The sequence below is a fragment of the Microtus pennsylvanicus genome, chromosome 10 (assembly GCF_037038515.1).
Source record: "Microtus pennsylvanicus isolate mMicPen1 chromosome 10, mMicPen1.hap1, whole genome shotgun sequence".
Classification (NCBI taxonomy): domain Eukaryota; kingdom Metazoa; phylum Chordata; class Mammalia; order Rodentia; family Cricetidae; genus Microtus; species Microtus pennsylvanicus.
The window spans coordinates 72,868,411-72,890,831 of NC_134588.1; the positions used below are offsets into that span (position 1 = coordinate 72,868,411).

General features: G+C 39.6%; 1 protein-coding gene across 4 annotated transcripts in view; it reads left to right on the top strand.

The window, feature by feature from the left end:
- Nucleotides 1-22,421, top strand: part of Znf385d (zinc finger protein 385D) — an 899,443-nt gene that overhangs the window by 852,131 nt on the left and 24,891 nt on the right. For all 4 annotated transcript variants that reach the window (XM_075988657.1, XM_075988660.1, XM_075988658.1 and 1 more), the window contains one exon: nucleotides 21,768-22,001. In XM_075988657.1, the coding sequence (XP_075844772.1) occupies nucleotides 21,768-22,001 (234 nt within the window). The remainder of the gene's footprint in view (nucleotides 1-21,767; nucleotides 22,002-22,421) is intronic.

Sequence of the window (22,421 nt, forward strand, 5' to 3'; positions counted from 1 at the left end):
TTGCTTTCCCTCATCGTCATTAGCCAGGCGAACCATCCAACACTGCCTCCCCTAGCTCACCCAATGCAGCCTGCAACAAGGGGTGCAGGCAGTTCTTCTATCCTTAGGCCCTCAGATCCAGGTCCACACTCACTTCACCGATACCAGCTCTACTGTTTTGCACAGGTGAGGTACAGGGGTTTCTCTCATGAGTGCTGAAGGGGGGATATGGCAGGCAGGGCTAGGGGCAGGGGCAGCTATCCTGCTCTCATACCCTCATGTCTGGTTCAGCCACAACCCTGAAAACAGGGTCAGCTCTAGAGTGCTGCCCAGGCGAGGTCTAGAGCCTGCTCTCCTGCGTGCTGAAACTGGAGTGGGGCAGGGCTACTTCTTTTACTGGGTCAGTTCCATCACCTGGTGCAGATGGCAATGGGTAATGGGGATTGGCATTGTTCTCTCTTATGCCACCACAAGGCAGATAAGAGGGGACAGGACCAGCTTTTCTGCTCTCAGGCCTTCAGGGTTTGTTTACTTGAGTCTTGACTATAGGATCACCTACCTCTAGTGTACTGCCCAGGAGAGGTGCATGCCTGCAGTCAACAGTGGGGCCATCTTTTCCTAGTGCAGTGGCAAGCTCAACCCTGATGGGTAGAGCCAGCCCGCCCATTTCAGTATCCCCTGAGGGGCAGGGCCAGCCATTCCAGGACCAGAAGTGGGAGACTGTCTCAGCACTGCATGGTTCCAATGACTGCTGTGCTAACACGGGCCATTGACATCACCATAGACCCCACCTGCAGCAGCACCATGGACCCAGACATGGTCCTCAGCAGCAGCCCTGGCCCAGATGACACCATGACCCTAGGTGGCAGTGCAGATCACTCAGATCAGGATGTCTTTGGTGGCAGCATGGTCCTCGGGTAGCCTCATGGCCATAGGTTATGGTTCGCCTTGTCCATCTATGTGGCCTTTGGTAGAAACATGGACCCTGGGCTTCAATACAGACACTGGCTGTGGTAGAACCATGGGCCCAGACATGCTCCTAGGCAGCAGCCCAGGCCTGGATGTCACCATGGTCTCAGATGGCAGAGCAGCATGGCTCCCGAGATAGCATGGCTCTAAGATACCAACATGGTCCCTGGTGATCGCCTAGACTACAGGCTCCTGTACAACCCCCAGCATCAACACAGGCCCCCTCCGCTGCTCCAGGGGTCCAGCGCAGACCTAAAACTTCTGTTTTTATAACCATCTTGTTTATCCAAATCAATTAGCTTCAAGTTCTAAGGAACCTGGTGAATCTTGGGATATATACCTACCCTCAATGAAGTAATCACCACTCTCCCTAAATTATTTAATTAAAGCACACCTCAATCAAAGATGATGAAACTTGGTGAGAAATGAAAATGACTTTGATACATGTGACCATGCGATGGTATTGAATTTCTCTATTCCTCTCGTCCCAAAGCATCACTGCTTTGCCAGATTGTCTCATTCATTGATGCAGAAACTACTTATCAGGAAATCTTTCTCTTTAAGAAATTGTTCTAGATACTAAGGATCAGCAGATCTAAGTCCCTGCTTGAAAGTCTAGGACACAGATAAAAACAATTTGGGGTTTAACATGTGGTAAAGCTTTTTTGAATGCGATAGAAGCTATTGAGAGAAAGAAGGCAGAAGAGAAGAGTTGCAAGATGGGTAGACACACTTTCACCTGTGTTGAGAAAACAAAATAAAGCCTGGAAGACCAGGGCCACCCAAGGCTTTGGCCACTACAGAAACATCGGTCTCATAATAAATTAAAGATAGGAAATATACATAATATGAAAATATTCTATCAGATTAAGGCATATAACCAAGTGGTTTAAATATATTTGTAATTATCTGCCATGAGTACAATCATAACTGCTTCTTTCCCCACAAGTGGAAACCCCAAGCCTCCTAACTCACCCTGTCTCAATACCTGTGACTACCAATCTGCTCTCTGTCTCTGTTGATACTCCTGACATTTTATATGAATAAGACCACACAAAGGGTGGACTTTTGTGATCAACTAATTTTTGTTTGGCATATGCTATCAAGGTTCAGCCATAACACAACTTCAACCAGCATTACCTTCTCTACAGGCTGAAAGAATTTCCATGTAGAAGCATCCAGCCTTGATGTATCCTTAAATCAGTGAATAGTCAAAAGTGTTAGTTTGGTTTGATGAGTAGGAACAGTGTAACTTAGCAATGCCTGTTCATGGTCAAGTTCCTTGTAAGCATATATTCTCACTGATATGTGTATTTTCAAAGAGCTATGATTCTGATCCACAAAGAAACCTATGTGTAACTTTTTGAGAAATTTCCACTTTTGAGAAATAACCAATCATGGGTAGATTCCAGCTCCTTGGCAGCTTTGCCAACACTCTTTTCTCATTGGCTTTGTTTTAATCTGAACTGATGTTTTGTGCTTTGTTTTGGTTCTAGTGAATATGAATACAATTATTTCCCTAACGCATCATGCTGAACTTCTTCCATGTCTTTGTTGGTTTGTGCAGATCTAATTTAGTACATTGACAAATTTCCTGTCTACTTTCTGTTTGTTTGTTCTCTGTTGTTGAACTGCACGGTTTCTTTGTATATTGTAAAACTGACAATCTGTACATATTTTCTGCCATTCTATGTTGTTTTCTTACCTTTTGAATGTAATTGTCCGCCCTAATGTCACAAGAAGTGGCTCTATTAGGAAGTGTGGCTTTGTTGGGGTGGAGATGGCCCTTAAGGAGGAAGTGTGTAACTGTGTGGGTGGGCTTTGAGGTCTTCAATGCTCAAGCTATTCTTACTGTCAGTCTACATGCTATTGTCTGCATATAAGCATGTAGCAGCTTCTTTTTTAGCATTATGTCTGCCTATATAACACTGCGCTCCCCAGCATGGTGATAATGAACTAAACTTCTGAAACTGTAAGCCAGTCCAAATTAAGTATTTTCCTTTATAAGCAGTGCCCTGGTCATGGTGTCTCTTCAAAGCAATAGAAATCTTAATTAAGACACCTTTTTGATAGAGTTCATCCTTAGGATTAGTACTTCTTTGATTGCTATACTTTTTAATATATGTTTAATCCAAGAAGTGTGAGTTATTCAGTTTTATCCTTTTCAAAATTTGTCTTTGTAGTTAAGGACCCTTGCCTTTCTATGAATTATATAGATCATATTGTCAAACTCTATAAAAATTATTCTTACAAATTTTAAGTGATTACACAGATAATGTGGACTAATTTGACCATCTTGCCATATTAACATTAACTGTTTCAATAAATGGGCATGTGTTTTCCACTTATGTATTTCAAACCTTCTTTAATGTTTTTCAGCATTATCTTATAGTTTTCTATGTGCATAATTCTCATGATATTGGTTGAATTTAGTGCTGAATATTTTATGTTTTTAATACTATTGTAAATGAACTCATCTGTTACAGTAATCTATAGATTATTTATTACTGTTAGTAGAAATACAACTGATTTTGTACATAAATGTTGCATTATGACATTGCCAAGCTTATAAATTATTATTCTCTGCTTGATTCTTTGGGTTTTGACAAGAGTTAGGCCATGAAATTATATTAGCTGAAAGCAAAGAAAGGATTACTTCATTCCTTCTAATCTGGGTGTCCCTTTCTCTCTTACTTAACAAGGGTCTAGTCAGGGGACTAGAACTTTCACCAGAATGATGAATAGCAGTAACATGAGCAGAGGGGAAAGCGTGGCTTATTCTTTTAAAAGTCATTGTTTATGTGCATGTGCCAGTATACGTCACATAGTGGGTTCCTAGGAAAAATAGTGGACAATGTCAGGTCTTCTGTAGCTGGAGTTATAGGAGGTTGTGAACTTCATGTTAGTACTGGGAACCAAACTTGAGTCCTCTGGAAGAGCAACAAGTGACCTTCACCTTAGCATTATCCCTCAAGCCTTGGTATATTCTTTATCTAAGGGGAAAGACTGAAGATGAACATCCCTTCTTACATGAAACAACAAAAAGTCTCATCGTAGTAATTCATAAAGTGAAATCTAAACCCTAGTTTTAAAGCATATCTCTGAAAATTTGGCATTTTAAATGATTGTATTTAGAGAAAGTTAAATACTTTTATAAATATAGTCAATAAGAATTACAAATCTGGCACAGTGCATCCAATTTACAATAATATAACAATATTACACTAAAATGTTTAAGACATATTTCTGTTGTATTAGCTAAAAAAATAGTTCAAAATTACATACTACTTTCTAGTAATAAACATTAACTTAGAAATATTTTTGTAGAAATAGAAAATTTTAACTGTATGATTGAAACAAAGTCTGATGGATTCTTATACTTTGCTCATTAAGGTCAGAGATAATGTTTTCTCTGCCAGGTGATAACAATAATGTATAAATAATTTTGATTCTGAATATGAATTTTATAATTAGTATCTATATTTTCCATAAAGTATGTACATTCTATGGTAGATTTTCAATTATAAAATAGGGCCTCTTGTCCTAGAATTGAGTCAGCAGAGCACTTGATGTTCTTACAGACGAAGGACCTGAGTTTCATTTCTGGTGCCCATAAAGGCTACCCTTAACATCTTGTAATTCTAACTCTAAGGGAATTGATTTTCTTCTATGAGTACCTCCCTCTTCATACTCAAACACACACTGACATGTGACTATAAATAAAATATTAATTAAAACAAATCTTATAAAACCCATATTGTTTGTCTTACAGCATTGCTCTAAAGCATAGAATACACAAAATGATTTGAAATCTAAAAGAACCAAATAGGAGTCATTGGTTTATAGCTTGTTGATATTTTGAATCACATATTAATTTTTGTAATGATCCAGGTTTACTTTGAAGAGACAGTTATTGCTATACCTAATAGTGAATTAGTGTAATAGTCATGTCATTTAGAATAATCATTTATAAAATTAGACAGCCAAGTTGTGGCTCTAGCTATCTAGAGAAAGTCACAGCTAAAACTAATGAGTCGTTAAAGTCATTGAGAAAGGAGTCTTCATCTTAGCATGACAACTATTGACTGTAAACGTGCTGTGTAGCTGGGAACTTGCAGAATAGACTATATTCTTCCACATTTGCCATTCATTCACTTCCTGCAATGCAGCAACATCACCGTCAGCATTTACACAGTGGATATCTTTTCCATTTTTACCTCAGAAATTTTAGGAGGACAGACCTTCCATAAAATCAAGGCACCTGTGATGATGGAACCTCAGAGATACAACTGATGGATTGCAGCCAAATCCTATGCATCTACCCAGATGAGTTGCTAAAAATCAACTGTCCATTTTTGCCTTTTGTCTCCCTTCCTTTTTTTTTCATTCTATCAAGGTCAATTAATGATAAACCTATTTGTTTATTAATTATTTTTAGCATGTGCTTTCACTCTGTAGAGATCTTGTACTTATGACAGTCCTTGTGCCTCTAACTCTTAAGTCCTGGGATTATCGATGATAAAACATTATTTTATGAATAAAGGGTTAGCTGGGTTAGTGACTGTAAACCAGATATTCCGGAGGCTGAGTCAGGAAGGTCATCCAGGTCAGCTGGGGCTGCATAATGAGATCCCAGACAGCCTGGAGAATGAAACCTTGGGTAAAACATAAAACCAAACAGAGGAAAAAGGAAAAGAAGGAGGTCACAAAATTTACCTCTGAGTGAAATACAATGTAAGGCATAAATTACATACCTCTGTGGCTGTTAATGGGCAAATACAAGAAAGTTTCTTACTCAAATACATTCAGTTTTCATTAATTGACCTCTAGTCAGAGCCATGATTATTTCCTGACTGAAATAATCTGGTCAGCAGAAAGGAGACCAGCTGGTTTTGAAATTATCTTCTAAATATTGGGGCATGATGGATTATTTTTTCTGAACTGCTAAATGAGAAATAATTCCTGAAATGATACCGTGATGACCACTCCCCACACTCTCACACACATTCACATATACTCACATACACATATAAACACATCACACTGTCTATGGAAATAAGTTGTGTAAAAACAAAATACAGTATTTTTAATATTCAATATTCTTTCAAAAATTCCTATGATACTTAGAAGCAATTGTTCCCTTGAGTTATCTTGATGACTTTATCCTGGGATTTAATTTTTCTGAAACCCATAATACTTTTCATAGAACAGCTCCAGGCAAGTACATTTTTTTTTCTGAGAGGATTATGTTGCTGGACCAGACTATACAAATGGATTCTATTGTATGAGGTGACAAAACTTTTGTTTTTCTTCTTCTTCTTCTTCTTCTTCTTCTTCTTCTTCTTCTTCTTCTTCTTCTTCTTCTTCATTTTTTTCTCTGTTTGATTTTTGTTTTATTTTTTTCTACAGAGAAGTGAGAAAAGCTTTTATTTTCTTTCAATAGAAATGCTCTCCAAAAGGGCTAGTTTATGGAAGCTAGTAAAAATCTCACAGAGAGAATACATACACACATATGCTATTTGTTTGCATTGGCCTTTTATTGTAATGAGGTAGAAAGTCACCTGTCTAGACCAGTGTGATCTCAAGACACAATGCATAGAATCTGGACCACTGCTGCCTTCATTCTTTGGCATCTTTTTTGGAAGGCCAGATGGTGAGCTTGGGACTTTTCCTCTATGAAGCCATGAGGTCTGTCCAAAAGGCCAGGCTGTCATGCTAAAAATAAACTGACAAGGTTACCACCTTTCTGCCTAATGTGTACTTAAACCATGTCCTCAAATACCCTAGGCCCTGTTTCTTCTAGAGCAGCCTGCCTCCTGGCTCTGCCTTGTCTCCTCAACCCCATGGATTGGCTGTTGGGACTTGGCTGTGATCTTGATTGCTTGGCAGAACACTTACAAATACAAGGCTTGGCTGTGTTCTTCACCTGACACACTGAGATGTTTGACTACACCCTTCCAAGCCTGGAGTGCTAGTGTTCCTGGACTGACTTCCTCTTCAGGCACGAAAAGCATGTTAGAGAGGACAAAGAATGTAACACTGCATGGGAAGGCTTTTCCATTGCTAGGGAAGCAATTCCAGACTATGATGCCTTCATAACAGCTGTACAGAAAGCAGAACTCACCAGAAGTGCATCTTCCATAACCCCAAAATGAAACTGCTTTTAGCAAATGTTCTATAAGGCAAGTCGACATAATCAAGGTACTAGCAATTACTTTATTATTCATAATTGGTCTTTCATTAAAAGTAACAACAATATCAATAATTAAAACAGAGTTTGCCTAATCCCAGCACTTGGGAGGCAGAGGCAGGCGAATCTCTGTGAGTTCGAGACCAGCCTGGTCTACAAGATCTAGTTCCAGGACAGGCTCCAAAACCACAGAGAAACCCTGTCTCGAAAAACCAAAAAAAAAATTAATAAATAAAAACAGAGTTTGCCAAACTGGTTGATGCACACCTTGTACTAGGGAAACTAAGGCTAGCAGAAAGATGTTAAGTTTGAGGCCACCCTGGTCTCGAAAATCGACAAACTAGTGGGGATGCCCATAAGATATATGTGTCCTCAGATCCATTTTTGTTTCTCTTATGAAATAACTCAGTTAGAAAGTTGAAAAAGAACCAACAGATACTTGACTGGGTCTGCCAGAGGGAGAAGAAGGTAAGGTGCCATCGTCCCCTGGGCACTCAGGCTGGTGGGAAGAAAACAAGACAGGCCTCGCAGGAGGAGATGCAGGGTTCTGGGGCTTCCTACTCACTGCTGTATTCACAGTTTCACCACAGTTAAACCAGTGAATCAGTCTCCTTCCTGGCTTCGGAGTTTCTGTGACCACCATGGCGGGTAATGTAATGATCTCTGGAAGGCAAGAAAATAGTTCAGTTCAACATAACTAAGTAGCCAGTGTTAGTTCAAACTTTGAGACTGTGACCCCGAGTAGTTTATTTCAGGCATATTTAAATGCAGAACAAATTGGTGAAATCTTATTCTGGTGATAATTAACTCAATTCCATGGGCATAATAATAAAGCATACATACATCTCTTGGGGGAATGAAGAAAGCAAAATTAAGATTGGCTATGACGACAAAAACCGAAATCAAAACAAGAAATTACAAAAGATATATGGGTCTTAATGAAAATGCTGACTCCTAAGTTGCGAGAGTTGTCTTGTATGTTATTTTAATGTTAATTTTATTAAATATTAATTTACTTAAACTAATGATAGAGTCTAGATCTTCTGTCTGTACAAGAAGATCTCTAATTAGATGGATGTTTTGCCTCCTAAAATAAAAGAAAAAATATCAGCATCTCTTGCAAATTTAGGACACATGGGAACCTATTTCTGCCCTTTTGTGGCTGTAAAAATATTTAACATTCTGCAGGATGGAACTAGCCACTAGGGTTATCCAAAAGCTCACATGTGTCCTTTGAAGTTAACTCTCAAACACAATGATTTTATGAACACAGTTCTGCCTCTAAAATATTTTACATTATTAAACTAAATATAGTATATGTAAACAATTAGGTTTGAACTATTCACAGATGAATACTTTTAAGTGAAGCCTATAGAGAGTCAGAACAGGCTGGATGGCAGTGGCACACACCTTTAATCTCAGAGCTCAGGAGGCAGAGGCAAGCAGATTTCTGTGAGTTCGAGGCCAGCCTGGTATATAAGAGCTGGTTCCAGGACAGGCTCCAAAGCTATGACAGAGAGAGAGAGAGAGAGAGAGAGAGAGAGAGAGAGAGAGAGAGAGAGAGAGAGAGAACAGTTTCACAATTTGGGAAAAAATTAAAGAGTAATTATTTGGCTTTGTTTAATGAAGTTTCTTGCTGAACTGGAGATATAATGACTATTTTGAGAAATTATAAAAAAGAATTTTATAGTTTGGAAGTTCAATAACTGCATTATAGTTAATGAGGATAATAGGAAATGTAATACTATACCTGGAATTTCATGAAATTGTGCCTATATGATTTCTGTAGAAAATTTTCCTTCATCCTTTTTGGGAATATGGGCTCCATGCCACTGTTCCATGATTTTCCAGGAAGTTCTAGGAATCTTTCTGCTTTCATTCTTCTGAGAAATAGTAGATTTAGCTTTCTCCTGTTGTATTTTAACTTGTATATTTTCTCTATTATTTTATGGGTGTTCTGATCTTTAAAAATTGTCATGGCTAACATTGTAAGAAGGCAACAACTTTGAAGGGAGAAATTCTGTCAGGTAGTTGTATGGTGACTTCTTTCTCCCTCATATCTCAAGGCGAAAAGTAATAATAAATTGCTAGTTTTAGTTTTCAGTTGAAAAGACCATATGCAATTGTAGATAATGTTTCTATAAAAATGAGTATTCGCTTCATCTTTATGAAAGGCCTTTCCTTATCTTGTTTCTTCCACCTCTTTATAAGTATCCTATCATTTCTCTAATGGAATTACCTCCCTGGAAATCCTTTTCCTAGTAGCCTGAAATTAAAGAGACCTTTACTCTGTATGTCTGCATAATAGACTGTGGTGTAAACTCCTTGGTTACACTGTGGCTTCTTTCTGATAATTAAAATAGGTTCTTTCTAGTTAATCCATGAAATTCTCTAGCACTATAGTGGAAAATGTGAGTAATCTCTACAGGTACTAAAATGCCTATAACCAGATGGGATAATGTTCTAAATTATATCCGTACTAAGTATTTCATCAGGCACTTGTCGATTATGAGAACTTGTTATTTTCTTCACTGTTATGTTCTGCCCAATAGAATCCTAGACCAATGATCTATATTCTCAGTAACTTGACATGATGACCTTCTAACTTCTCCATATATCCTCTACATATCAGAAATATAAATAGGCAAGAGCTCATTCATTTTTTGTTCCATTTCAATCAGCAAATATTTCCAACTTCATGGTCCCCTGTGCTATAATTCTTAACAGATATATAGCTACAATAGAAGTTAAGGACAAAAGATCCTTTCTAATTTCTTCCCTAGAGTGGTGTGGGAGGTCCTTTTGTCCATGTGCAGCTTTCATTGGTTAATGAATAAAGAAATTGCCCTGGCCTGTTGATAGGTCAGAACTTAGGTAGGTGGGGAAGACAGAACAATTCTGGGAGGAAGAAAGCAGAGTCAGGGAGACGCTATGGATCTGCTGCCAGAGTAAGAAATGCTGCAGAAACTTAGCCAGTAAACCACTGCCATGTGGCAATATACAGATTAATAGAAATGGGTTAAACTAAGATGTAAGAGTTAGGCAATAAGAAGTTAGAGCTAATGGGCCAAGCGGTGATTTAATTAATACAGTTTCTGTGTGATTATTCTGGGGTGGCTGAGATGAACAAGCAGCCCCTCCTACAATACTAGAGCACTCAGTCAGAGGGAAAAGGCTCTTGCTATATGTTCTAAGCAGATCACTACCTCAGCCACTAACTGCAAAATCAAACCTTGACTGCTTGCCAGATATGGAATCAAGGCTTTCAATATATAGGCTTACTACCACATACAGTACTTACATATTTTTTAACCTTTGAAAGCTTTGGAAACATGAGAAACTATAGAAAAAAACTACTGATTTTTTCTTTTGTGCTACTTAGGGAAAGATATTATCTAAGAGGCTTAAAAAGATATCTTTCTAATCTCATGTCGTCTGTGGTGATGTAGTAGTTCGAAAGAAAATGGCCGACAAAGGGAGTGGCTTATTAGGAGGTGTGGCCTTGTTACAGGAAGCGTGTCACTGTGGGGTTAGGCTTTGCAGTCTCCTATGCTCAAGCCACTCCTAGTGCCACAGTCTACATCCTGTTGCCTGTATAAAACATGTAGCAGCTCCTTCTCCAGCACCACGTCTCGTCCCACCATTATGGTAATGAACTCTGAACCTCTGGTCAGTCCTAATTAATTTTTTCCCCTTATGAAAGTGGCTGTGGTCATACTGTCTCTTCACAGCAATAGAAACCCTAACTGAGACAGGCAGCTTGAGTGAAAATGGCCCCCATAGGTTCATAAGGGATGACACTATCAGGAGATGTGGCCTTCTTGGAGGAAATGTGTCACTGGGCATGAGTTTTGAGGTTTCAGATTCTCAAGCCTGATCCATTCTCATTCTCTTCTGCCTGCCGATCTGGACGTAGAGCTGTCAACTGTCTCTGCAGCACCATGTCTGCCTGAGTGATGCCATGTGTCCAGCCATGATAATCATGAGCTGAACCTCTGAACTGAAATGCAGCCCCAATTAAATGTTTTCCTTTATAAGAGTTTCTGTGGTCATGGTGTCTCTTCACAGTAATAAAACCTTAAGACTGCATTCAGTTGCTTAAATTAGCTTTGTAACACACCATTTTTGTTTGTTTTTCCTCTTGTTCTTTCCCTTAATAGTTTTCAGAATATTGTCTGACAAGATGCACACATTTATCTTGGTGCTTATTAGTTCCGGGTACAGTGACTGGATCCACCCAGATAGACTGAGCCTGACTAATGATTAATTTACATTGCTTTAATTTACTTTCAGAGGGGATGAAACAACTGGATTTATAAGGAGACCTCTAAGAGGGAAAAAATTCTTAGAAATACAAACTCTAATTAGAGATGAGACCCCTTTTCTGTTAAAAAAAAAAAGTTGGTCTTACAGTTGTATGTAAGATGGTTTGGGATTGAGCTCTACATCAGATATCTGAATGCGTCTTCTTATATCCTTGATTATAACAATTATTTCGAAACCTGCCTCTCATGATAGAAATGCACATGATGTGCTTGGGATCATTATGCATACATTATACATACATTATGCATACATTATGCCTGTGTACATGTTCACTTGCAGAAACATTCATACAGCTAGCTGCATTTGTTATTGCTGTTTCTTGTTCTTTTTAAACATTTATTTTGATTTTTATGTATATAAATCCACATATATGGATGTTTGCATATGTGTGCACACACATATATGTATGCATACAAGCATACATTGGGGCATACATACAGAGTCCAGAGGAGGTATTAGACCCTGCATCTGGAGTTATTGGCAGCCTGATATGTGTGCTTAGAACTGAACTTTTTCCTCTATAAGAACAGCAAGTGCTCTTAACTCTTGAGCCATAATCTCCAGCTCTATGTTTGTCTGTTTGTATGTTTTCTACTTTTCTGAAATGGCTTTCATCAGTGTTTGACTTGTCCTGGCTTTCTTGGGACACACAGAGAGTCCCATTTTTGCACATGTCCCAGAACTTCCTCAGCCACAGGAAAAGAGAGACACTAAGCCACTTGATTTTTAATTTTCTTTTCTTAAGTATATGACTTGCTGTTTAAGTGGTATTTAACTTCACAGCTGACACCAATCATTCTGAGCCAGAAACTGACTGGCGGTTATATCCACGGCGGTTTTGAAGTATGCTTCTCACAGCTGCAGTAATTCTTGGTGATTTGTTACAAATGCAAACATTCAGGCTCCCATCAGTCCATACTGAATCAGAGACTGGGCAGTGAAATTTAAAACCTCTCTTTCTAAAATGGTCCCCTGGTCATGAGGCCAAGGGAAGTTCCAGAATTATGAATTTCAGAAGCACCATTATGCTTGATTCTTGAATGTTTCTGACACTGTGCCCGTTTCAGTGACATACTGTGGGAACCAATGAAGTAAACAATCAAAGTGTTTTCCAAGTATTTGGAGAAAATGAATAAAGGTAGGAATTGAGTTCAGGAGGCCACAGGTGTGCTGTTGTATACTGTTGCTCAGCTTTTGGTTGAGCCCTTGACAAAGATAGAAATGCATCCTTTGAAAGGCTGAGATAAGGCTAACGTCACATATCTGATGACATCATCACTTATCTATCAGATTCAGGGCTAACTGTGGTATATTGAAACAGGAACCATATGAAGAAAAGCGCCATCGTTAACTCTAAGAAGCTGTAATTCTGATGTGATGAAGTCCTCCTACATGGCTTGTCTTTCTATTATCAACCCAGAGGATGCCAGAGAATTAAGAGAGGTAGGAAGGTTCACGAAGGCTTTCACCCTAGGCATTATTCCTTCTGATTCCAAAGAAAGGAGAGAGGAAAAATTATCTGTAATAAAGCAAATGTCATGGGGCATCCCTGGGATGAATAGAAACCCAGAGCAATGGAAAGTGCCAGGAATTGATGAGGATGACCCCAGGTAAGTAATGGAAGATCCTGAGCCTGAACCATCCTATAACCATGCAAGGCTTTCAGGGGAAGGACTAGGGTGCCAATTCAGCCACATTTTGTCCTGTCTGCAAGATGTGCTGGGGTAAAGATGGCACAGAAATTGCAGAACTGACCAACCGGTGTCTGGCCCAGCTGGAGACTTATACCCTGAGAGGGAGATCCCTGCTGAAAGCCAGGGCCCAGAGCCTGGATACCCCAGAGACCTGAGATAGACCCAAACATGATAGGCAAAGAAAGTAAACAACCAATGAAATGATTCCTAATTATATTCTTCAGTACTCATAGATTAGTGCCTAGCCCAAGTGTCATCAGAGAGGCTGCATCCAGCAATTGATGGAAACAGATGCAGAGACCCCCAGCCAACCAAGAGTTAGAGCTCAGGGAAACCTGCTGAAGAGAGGGAGGAAGGATTGCAGAAGCCAGAGGGTCAAGGGCACCACAAGAAAACTCACAGAATCAAGTAACCTGGATTACAGGGGCTCACAGAGTCTGAACCAACATCCAGGGAACCTGCATGGGACTGACCTATGCCCTCTGCATATATGCTAGAGTTGTGCAACTTGGTCTTTGTGTGGGGCTCCTAGCGGTGACAGCAGAGGTTGTCTCTGACTCTGTTGCTTGATTTTGGGACCCTTTCCTCCTACTAGATTGGATCATCTAACCTTAGTGGAGTAGGGAGTACCTGGTCTCACTGCAGCTTGGCTGATATCCATGGGATGCCGGCCTGTATCTGAGGAGAAGCAGTGGAGGAAGAGTGGATGGGATCGGTAGGGGAGAGAAGGGGGACACTTGGAAAAGCAAGGTAGGAGAAACATTGATTAGGATATGAAAACAAGAAAATGTTTTTAAAAAGGGAAAAAAATTAAAAAGAAGTAAATGCCGTAATAGTTTTTAATAAGCAAATCTGTCCTTGTATTCTGAAAGGAGCCTCAATAAAGCCCCATGACTGTACCTTAACTGTGGTAACCATGAGCAGCTCTGCGTACCAGAGTGCCTTCCAACACTAGCAGTGTGTGGCCCAGACCATACAGCCTGTGGCCAACTTAGAATTTTAACACGTATGTTAATAGAGGCATTGTCATTTATGGTTTAGAATATTTACATGTAACTTACATTTGAGACTTTAGCCAAAACATCAGGCGAAGCTGTGCATACCCTTAACACTGCACAGTTGGCTTACTTCCCTCGTTTTCAACTTAGCTTCTTCCATTGACTTATTGGCTGCTGTCGTGTGGAAGGGAACATTTCCGTAGACAGTGTAGTCTCCTTTTACTGGGTGAAATCCCAGTTCAGATTAGTGTGATCCTGTGAAATGCCAAAGATATTTCAAAGTTGTCCAGTGTGAAGATGCAAAATAGATCTCAGCTGTGCTTGACCAATGAGTGGATTCTCTTAACTTCCCTGAAAGACGCTGGGCAGGTTCTGATGAGACCTGTTTCTTTGAAGCTTGTGAGAGCTACAGCCTCGCCCCTCTGCCTGGTTCAAATCTCCTTCATTCTCTCTATTTCTCAGAAGCCCCACCATTAGCTCCCTGGTTACAGACCTTTTATTCTATTATTTTAATTTGGCGACAGTGTCCCACTACCTCATACAAGGTGACTTAAAAGTCATAATAACCTTGCTTCATTCTCCCTTGCCTGATTCTGTTTAGTGCATTTTTATTTATTCCTTGAGAAATTTATACATGGTCACAATATATTTTTATTCATACCTACTTCAAGTCTTCTATTCTTATACCCCTGCCACATTTCCCTCTCAAATTCATGGGTGTTTTTTGGTTTGTCTTTAATAATCATTGGGTCCAATTAGTCTGCCCATGTACACATTACTGAAATATGGTCAACCTATTAGGAAACACTCATCAAATTATTGACTGTCCTTCCTCAGCAGCCATAGACTGCCAACAGCTCTTCGGTGGGGTTTATTGTTCTAGTCATGAAATCTCTCTCTCTCTCTCTCTCTCTCTCTCTCTCTCTCTCTCTCTCTCTCTCTCTCCACTCACCTCTCTCTCATTCTCTTTTTCTCTCTCATCCCTCTCTCACTTTGTTCCTTTCATTTCTTAAATAGTGTCCCATATATCTAACTAGGCAGCCTTAACACTTTCTAAATAAAAAGAATGATATTGAACTTTCCCAGTATTGGGGTTATAGCTGTGTTCCATGGGAGGCCACTTTTAAGCAGTGCCGGATTGAACCTAGAGCTTTCTGCAACCTATAATTCATTTTGTCAGCATATTCAAGCATTTCAGTTTTTATCTGTCGGCGAGTCTGGGAACGAAATTCTCATGAGGAAGAAAGGAACAATACATGCAATTCAGATTCCTCTGTCCACAGGACAACGTAATGATGACCTGAGTGTCACAGCATTGATCCCTGGTACCTCTAAGGAACCTGGTGGGACCCAGATATGTTTCCACACTTGGTTCTAGTTCTGAAGTTCTGAAGTCCCCAGGCTAATACATCTGAATAGTTTGTCTGCTCTGCTTTGTTATACAGAATTCAAGTTGAGAGCAGTGCTTTGTAGATTTTTTTAAAAAAAAAAACGTATTTAGGATGGTTTTTTATAGAAGACAGGACTGCAAATGAATCCTGACATAGATCCTTTCATTTTCAACTAAAGCCCACTCCACAAAGTATCAACAACCTGTTTGGATGGCAGAGCCAAACGATGACAGTAGCATTAATGAATATTTGCTGTGGGGCCCTGGCAGAAATAGAGCATAGCAATATAAACTCATACCATTTTTCTTCTGCCTGAACCGCACCCATTACTTTCAGCTTCCTGTCACATATATTGTTACTAGAGACACTGGCTGAACAGTGCAAAGAAATTTGAACAGCCTTTGGGGAACACTGGGAAGAGTGAATCATTATCCCGCATTCTCTGTATTTTGTGGTGGAAAGAAACCATGATTTCTTGACTCTGATTTTTTTTTTTAAAAAAAAGTTTTATTCATTTTGCATACCAAACACAGTTCCTCTCTCCTCAACACCCCCAAGCCATCCTGTCTTCCACTCCTCAGAGAGGGTAAAGTTTCCTATGGAGAGTCAACAAAACTTGGCACTTTCAGTTGAGGCAGGACCGAGACTCTTCCCACTGCATCGAAGCTAAGCAAGGCATTATAGGGAATGAGCTCCCTAAAATATCTCATGTACCAGGAATAAATCCTGGTCCCACTGATTGAGGTCCCCCAAACAGTCCAGGCTACACAGATGTCACCTACGTGCAGAGGGCCTAGTTTGGTCACATGCAGGTTTCCGAACTATAGAGTCAGTAAACTGATTCTTACCTGTGTGATTTGACAGATGTAACTTTTCCTCTTTCTCTCTTTGTCTGAGTGGGTTTGAGCAGTGCATAAAAGCACAATTAGACAGTCACGATTAACTTAAACTATGGGATTAACTTAGACTACTTGCATTTCACATCAAAGGTTTGAGATACTATCTTTTAGATTTCAAGGTGAATCATGACTCACTAGAAATCTTTTGCAATACACAATTTTGTCAATAAAGAAATGAATGTCGGCTCAGTGCCACTGAAACAGTCTGAATTCAGACCAATGTGCTACCCTGCTACTGATCTGTGAATTGGAATTTCCAACAGTTTTCAAGGCCCCAATTTCTTTGAGAAGCTGGGTACAAGAATGATATGCATCTTTTAGGCTTTTATGAGTTGGATTAGTTAGTCCCTACAAATGCATTGAAAAGTGGCTCACCGTGCTCAATCGTGTTCTTTCCTTCACTTCTTTCCATAAGTATTTATCAAGTGCCTGGGTTGTGCAAAATATCAGCACAGAAATGAACAGAGCAGGTGCCAAGCTAGGTTTGTGAGAGTTTAGTGTTTGAAGTTTTGAGTGTGTCCCTTCCACCACTAAGCGCATGACCTATATTTAACGACCTTGCTACCCACAGTGTCTTAATGCTGAAGTTAACTGCTTAATATGAAATGTTGATGAAATGGAGTTTAAAGGCATGAGTCATTCCAGAGTACAATGACAGGCTCAAATTTAGAAGTAGGCTATGAAATACCAAGTCTGAGTTTCCACTTGAGAGCACAGCTTGACCGCAGAAAATGTCCTGAAGTTAACTTGTCTCCAAACTGAGAACTGGGTTCTATAGCTCTGGATGTGCCTCTGATTGTACTGCACTTTTGTTGGCAAGTCCTCTTCCTTGCATTTAATAGACTTGAATTTTAAATTTAGATTTAGAAATAGATGTTAGAAAATAGCACCAACCCTCCAGGCTCTTTACCAAATTCCCCTTATCAGTATTTCACAGTGCTGCTGTGATTTGTTCCTTAAAATTAATGAACTCACATTGATGAGCAATTTCCTAAAGCTTCTGTCTCATTCTGACTTATGGAGCACTGGGTGTGGGAGAGAGGTTGTTTGTTTGAATCACTACTGTATCTTGTCTCTCAGTCATCATGTCTCCTTGAACATCCTGCACTGATACAATTTCTAAGACATCCTTTGCCATTACAACCTTGATAGTATAGAAGATCACTGATTGGGAAGTAAATGGGGTGCCTCGGACTTTTAGTTTATTTTCTGAGACTCAATGGGGACTGTGGATTTCAAGGATAAAGGACCTCGGGTGGATCTCGCCACTTGGTGTGCTGGGGAACTGTTCCGCCTTGAATAATGTTCTCTCCGTTCTATTACATTTCTGTGTGTGTGTCTGTGTGTGTGTGTGTGTGTGTGTGTGTGTGTGTGTGTGTGTGTTTGTGTGTCCCTGTCATTCTGCACATTTGTCTGCCTGTCTTTTTTCCTGTCTGTGTGATGTCATGGCACACATATATAGGTCAGAGGACAACCAGAGAGATATAGTTCTGTCCTTAAATTGTACGGGACACAGAGATTTAACATGGGTTCTCAGGCTTGGTGAGACATGCCTTTACTCACTGAGCTATCACCAGAGATGAACATTCTTTTAATGGGTAAATAAGAATTACGTATAATTGGTGATTTAATGTATCATGTTGTAAAAAAACTTTTATGCTGATTTTATTACCAAATATAGACTAGTCAATTTTCTCTTAATGCAGTATAATTTTAGGTTAATTTATTGATTTGAGTAAATGTCCCTTTACTGGAGAAAAACAAAAACAAGAGAAAACAAGTGTCTTTTTATAAATGAATAGGAGTCTTCCCTTATGAACCCAAGATCTACACATTAAATTTAAAATTATAAAAATATAGTTTTGTGTCTTTATCAATTTTTGTAAGCTTAAACAACAAACACATTCTCAACTATGTAGTCAAAATAGTTGGAAGTTAAACATTTAGTGATGAATTCCCAGATACTGTTTCAAGTGAGGAGTCTCCATCAGGTGTGAAGGCTTTACTAAGTCCTAAGCACAGAGCCTGGCACTTGTCACCTTACAGTGTTTTTGGAATATGTAGTTGGAGGTTTCCATCCCACCTGGTCCTGCAACCAGTCAGTTCCAAAGAAACACACAGAGACTTATGTTAATAATAAACCGTTTGGGCGATTACCTCAGGTTTATTACTGACTAGCTCTTATGACTTAAATTAACCCATAAGTCTTATGTATGTTTAACCACGTGGCTTGGTACCTTTTCTTAGTGCAGCATGTTCATCTTGCTTCCTCTGTGCCTAGGTGGTAACTGCAGACTGAACCCTTCCTCTTCCCAGAATTCTCCTACTCTGGTTGCCCTGCCTATACTTCCTGCCTGGATATTGGCCAATTAGCATTTTAGTAAACCAATATGAGTGGCAAATCTTTACAAGGTACAAGAACATTATTCCACAGCAGGGATAAATGAGCACTGCCCTCTAGATTCAGGAGAACAGACTAGTACAGTTATGGGGGGGGGATTGGAAGAGCCATGGCTTGCATTTTTTAAATTACAAATCTGACTGTAAATAAGAACATTGTTTTAGGATTAATACGGTCTGTGTTGTGTACCCTTTTTAGATCAATATATAAAAAGAAATATACTGGTCCATAGGAAGTGCTCTTAGAAGGAGGATATTACCAGGGAAATCTTTCCCATGGTCATCTCCTGAAATACATGTCTACACCAATGCATTCTGACTTCACTGTACTGACACAGTGGGTTGAAAGTATGGTAGTTACAATCCTCATTCCCCATAGAGTTGAACGCAAAGAAAATTCAGTGATTGTAGCTCAGAACTGCTTGTGATCTTACCATGGACAATCACAGTCATGGCAAAGATTGCCATTAATATCTCCCTCTTTTATTAAATTTCCAATTTATACATTTCATGAAGTATTTTACCCTGCTTCACTCTGTCCTACTGTGAGGCCCTGTATCATTTCCTTAAATTCTGGAGATTTCTGATGTCTGTAGCTCAAGAAAAGGCAAAATGAAATGGTTTGAGAAGTACATAAAATTCATTTTATAATATAAACCCTTGGTAAACTCAATGCTGGTGATAATTTTAGAGACAAGTGTTTTAAATCATTTTTGTTTGTTGGTAAACTGAACAGTTGTAGACCTATCTGAAAGCTACTGGTTTTTTGCTACTTCTAGACTCTTAAAGACATTTTGGAGCTATTATCTGGTTTTCAATAATGGGAATTTATTGGGCTAGTGAAAGCTAATCAGAAGATGGACATCTTGGGACTGGAGAGATGTTCCGTGGGTCAGGGCAATTACTGCACAGGCAGAGAAATCAAACTTAGTTCCCCTCATTCAGGTCTGAAAGTTCAGAGCCACTTACAATTCCAGCTCCAGGGAATCCAATCCTCTAGTCTGGCCTCCACAGGTGTATGCATACATGTGGGGCACAAACAAACACACACATAAATACACACACACACACACACACACACACACACACACACACACACACCATATATACACATAAATACAAATTAGAAGAAAAAAGAAAGAATGCCTACCTGTATTCAGAAGCAAAAGTTAGAATGATTTTGTTTTTCTTTGCCCATGAGGTACTAATTCACAGATGACCCTTTAAAAATATATAACTAATTGGGGAATAGTTCCCTTCCACTGGAAGAGACTTATTGCTAAATAACTGACTAAAGGGTGTGAATGTCAGTTAAAGGAAACTAGATCCAGATGCATCTTTTTATAGAACAGCCCTAAGAAAAGCCCATTTTTCATCTTGTAACTGACAAACAGCCTCAGTCCATAGTCCTACATCTAAGTAAATACATCACAATATGAGCTACAGAGGGCTGACGTCCAGCCCAGTCTGTCAGGTGCCTGCGGTGCAAGCATGAGGACCTGAGGTTGACCCCCAGAACGTACATAAAATAGCTGATAATGGTGCCACATATTTGTAGTTGCACTGGTGTAGAAGCAGAGATGAGCAGGTCACTGGGGTTCCTTGTCCAACCGGTCTTATTTACTTGAGAAGCTTCAGAGCAGTGAAAACCTGTCTCCAAAAACAAGGGTGTTGGCACCTAAGGAACAACACCTGTCATCCTGGTGTATATGCAGGTTCACATCACACACACACACATGCACACACATCATATATATTTACCCATACCATACACCATTACAAACAGATCACTGTCCCTTATACCCACTGACAAATGCATTTATCTTCAGACTTTTCAGTATGGCATGAAACAGTGACCATGGAAGTCTATGATGACTTGTGGAAAAGCAAACTAAAAGCAGCTGGAGAGGTAGGCTGAGAGTATTAGGGAGGCTAAGCATCAGCTGAGAGGCAGAAGACATATGAGCTTAGGTAGTACCCAAGAACAGATTTTATTTGTAAACAATCATATGGTATGATGAACATTATTGATATGCTGATTGGCATCTATTCAGGGAATTTAGTGTGTCTCTGAGGGAAGTTAGGGTGAGGTGGTTGCACTTCAAAGGTTGATCTCTCGAGATTTAGTATCAGAACTTGGAATGAGAGGGTTGTTGGGTTACAATACATCAAGACTTTCATGGTCGTCAACTTCTTGAAATACTAACGTGGTATGACAAGCCTGGGATGCCTTGAGAGTAGTGTCTTTGATTGACTACACCTGCCATGAATTTCCTGCACACATGCTGAAACAGAGCAAGCCTTTAATAAATATTCAGACTAGAATTTCACTTATTTTTTATATCAGTGATTTTGGTACCGGGTACTGAGCTAGAATTCTTTATGAATACAGCCATGATTTCAATGAGTTGCTGAACTGAACACAACAATTGTGACACTAACATCCTGTAAACTTTTTCCTGAGTGTGTACCAAAGGATTTATACTACTACTGAAATAAAGAAATGCATGTATTAGGAAGATAGGAAGACAGGAACTAAGAAAAAGGAAAGCAGTGAAGAGCATGCATTCTGTATCTTTATCTTAAAAACTATTGGCATTGAAACGTGTGTATAAAGAAGGATACTTACTATCACAGTTCCTCTAGGGAGGCAGTGTGTTCAGAGAAATTTGTGTTGTGCCTATTCTGGGGCAAAAGGTTAGTTTCTAATTGTACTTGTGTATGTTTTGAGGGATCATCTAACATATATTAAAGTGTGAAATTAATTGTGATCATTTGTGATGGATGTCAGGATGTCAAACCATTCTGGCTACATACTGTTATCATTCTTAGTAGATTATTACATTAGTGATGTGTTTCTGAGTAGAGAGAGATGCTGCCATGATTTCCTAACTCTTTCTCCTGTTCTGTCTCGAATACAGACAGTACCACAGAGACAACAGTGATATCAACGACAAATGTGGAAATGCGCAAGAACAACACTGTAACAACCGAGATCTCTAAACCGGAGAAAAGCCCCACAGTGGTGGCAGCCACTGGCAACAGCTCAAGTCCCTCCACAGAGACTGAGGAAGAAAAGGCAAAGAGGCTGCTTTACTGTTCACTATGCAAGGTGGCTGTGAACTCTGCCTCGCAGCTGGAGGCTCACAACAGCGGTGAGATGCAGGCCTTTCCTTTTTATCTCAACTGCTCTGCAATTATCTTCCTCTGAACAGATTAGCTCGTTTGCAGCAGGGGAACCAGCAGTAACAGAAAACTGGCAATTATTACATGGAATCCACCAGCCAGTAAAACATAAAAACGACAGGCAAAATATCATTTACGTGGGGACAAGGGAAGGTTTCCATAGCTTGAGGTCAAGAGTATGTGTGCTTTTGTGTGGGTGTAGGTGTGTGTGCGTGTGTGTACGTGGGAAGCATCAAGAAATAAAGTAAAATGTCATTTCAGAATATGTTTAGTATTTATGTAATTTCCATCATTGTTTCTCTATTACTATACACTTGCTTCCATATGAAGCCTCTATTCCAGTGGTTCTTAATCTTCCTAATACGCTGACCCTTTACTACAGTTCCTCA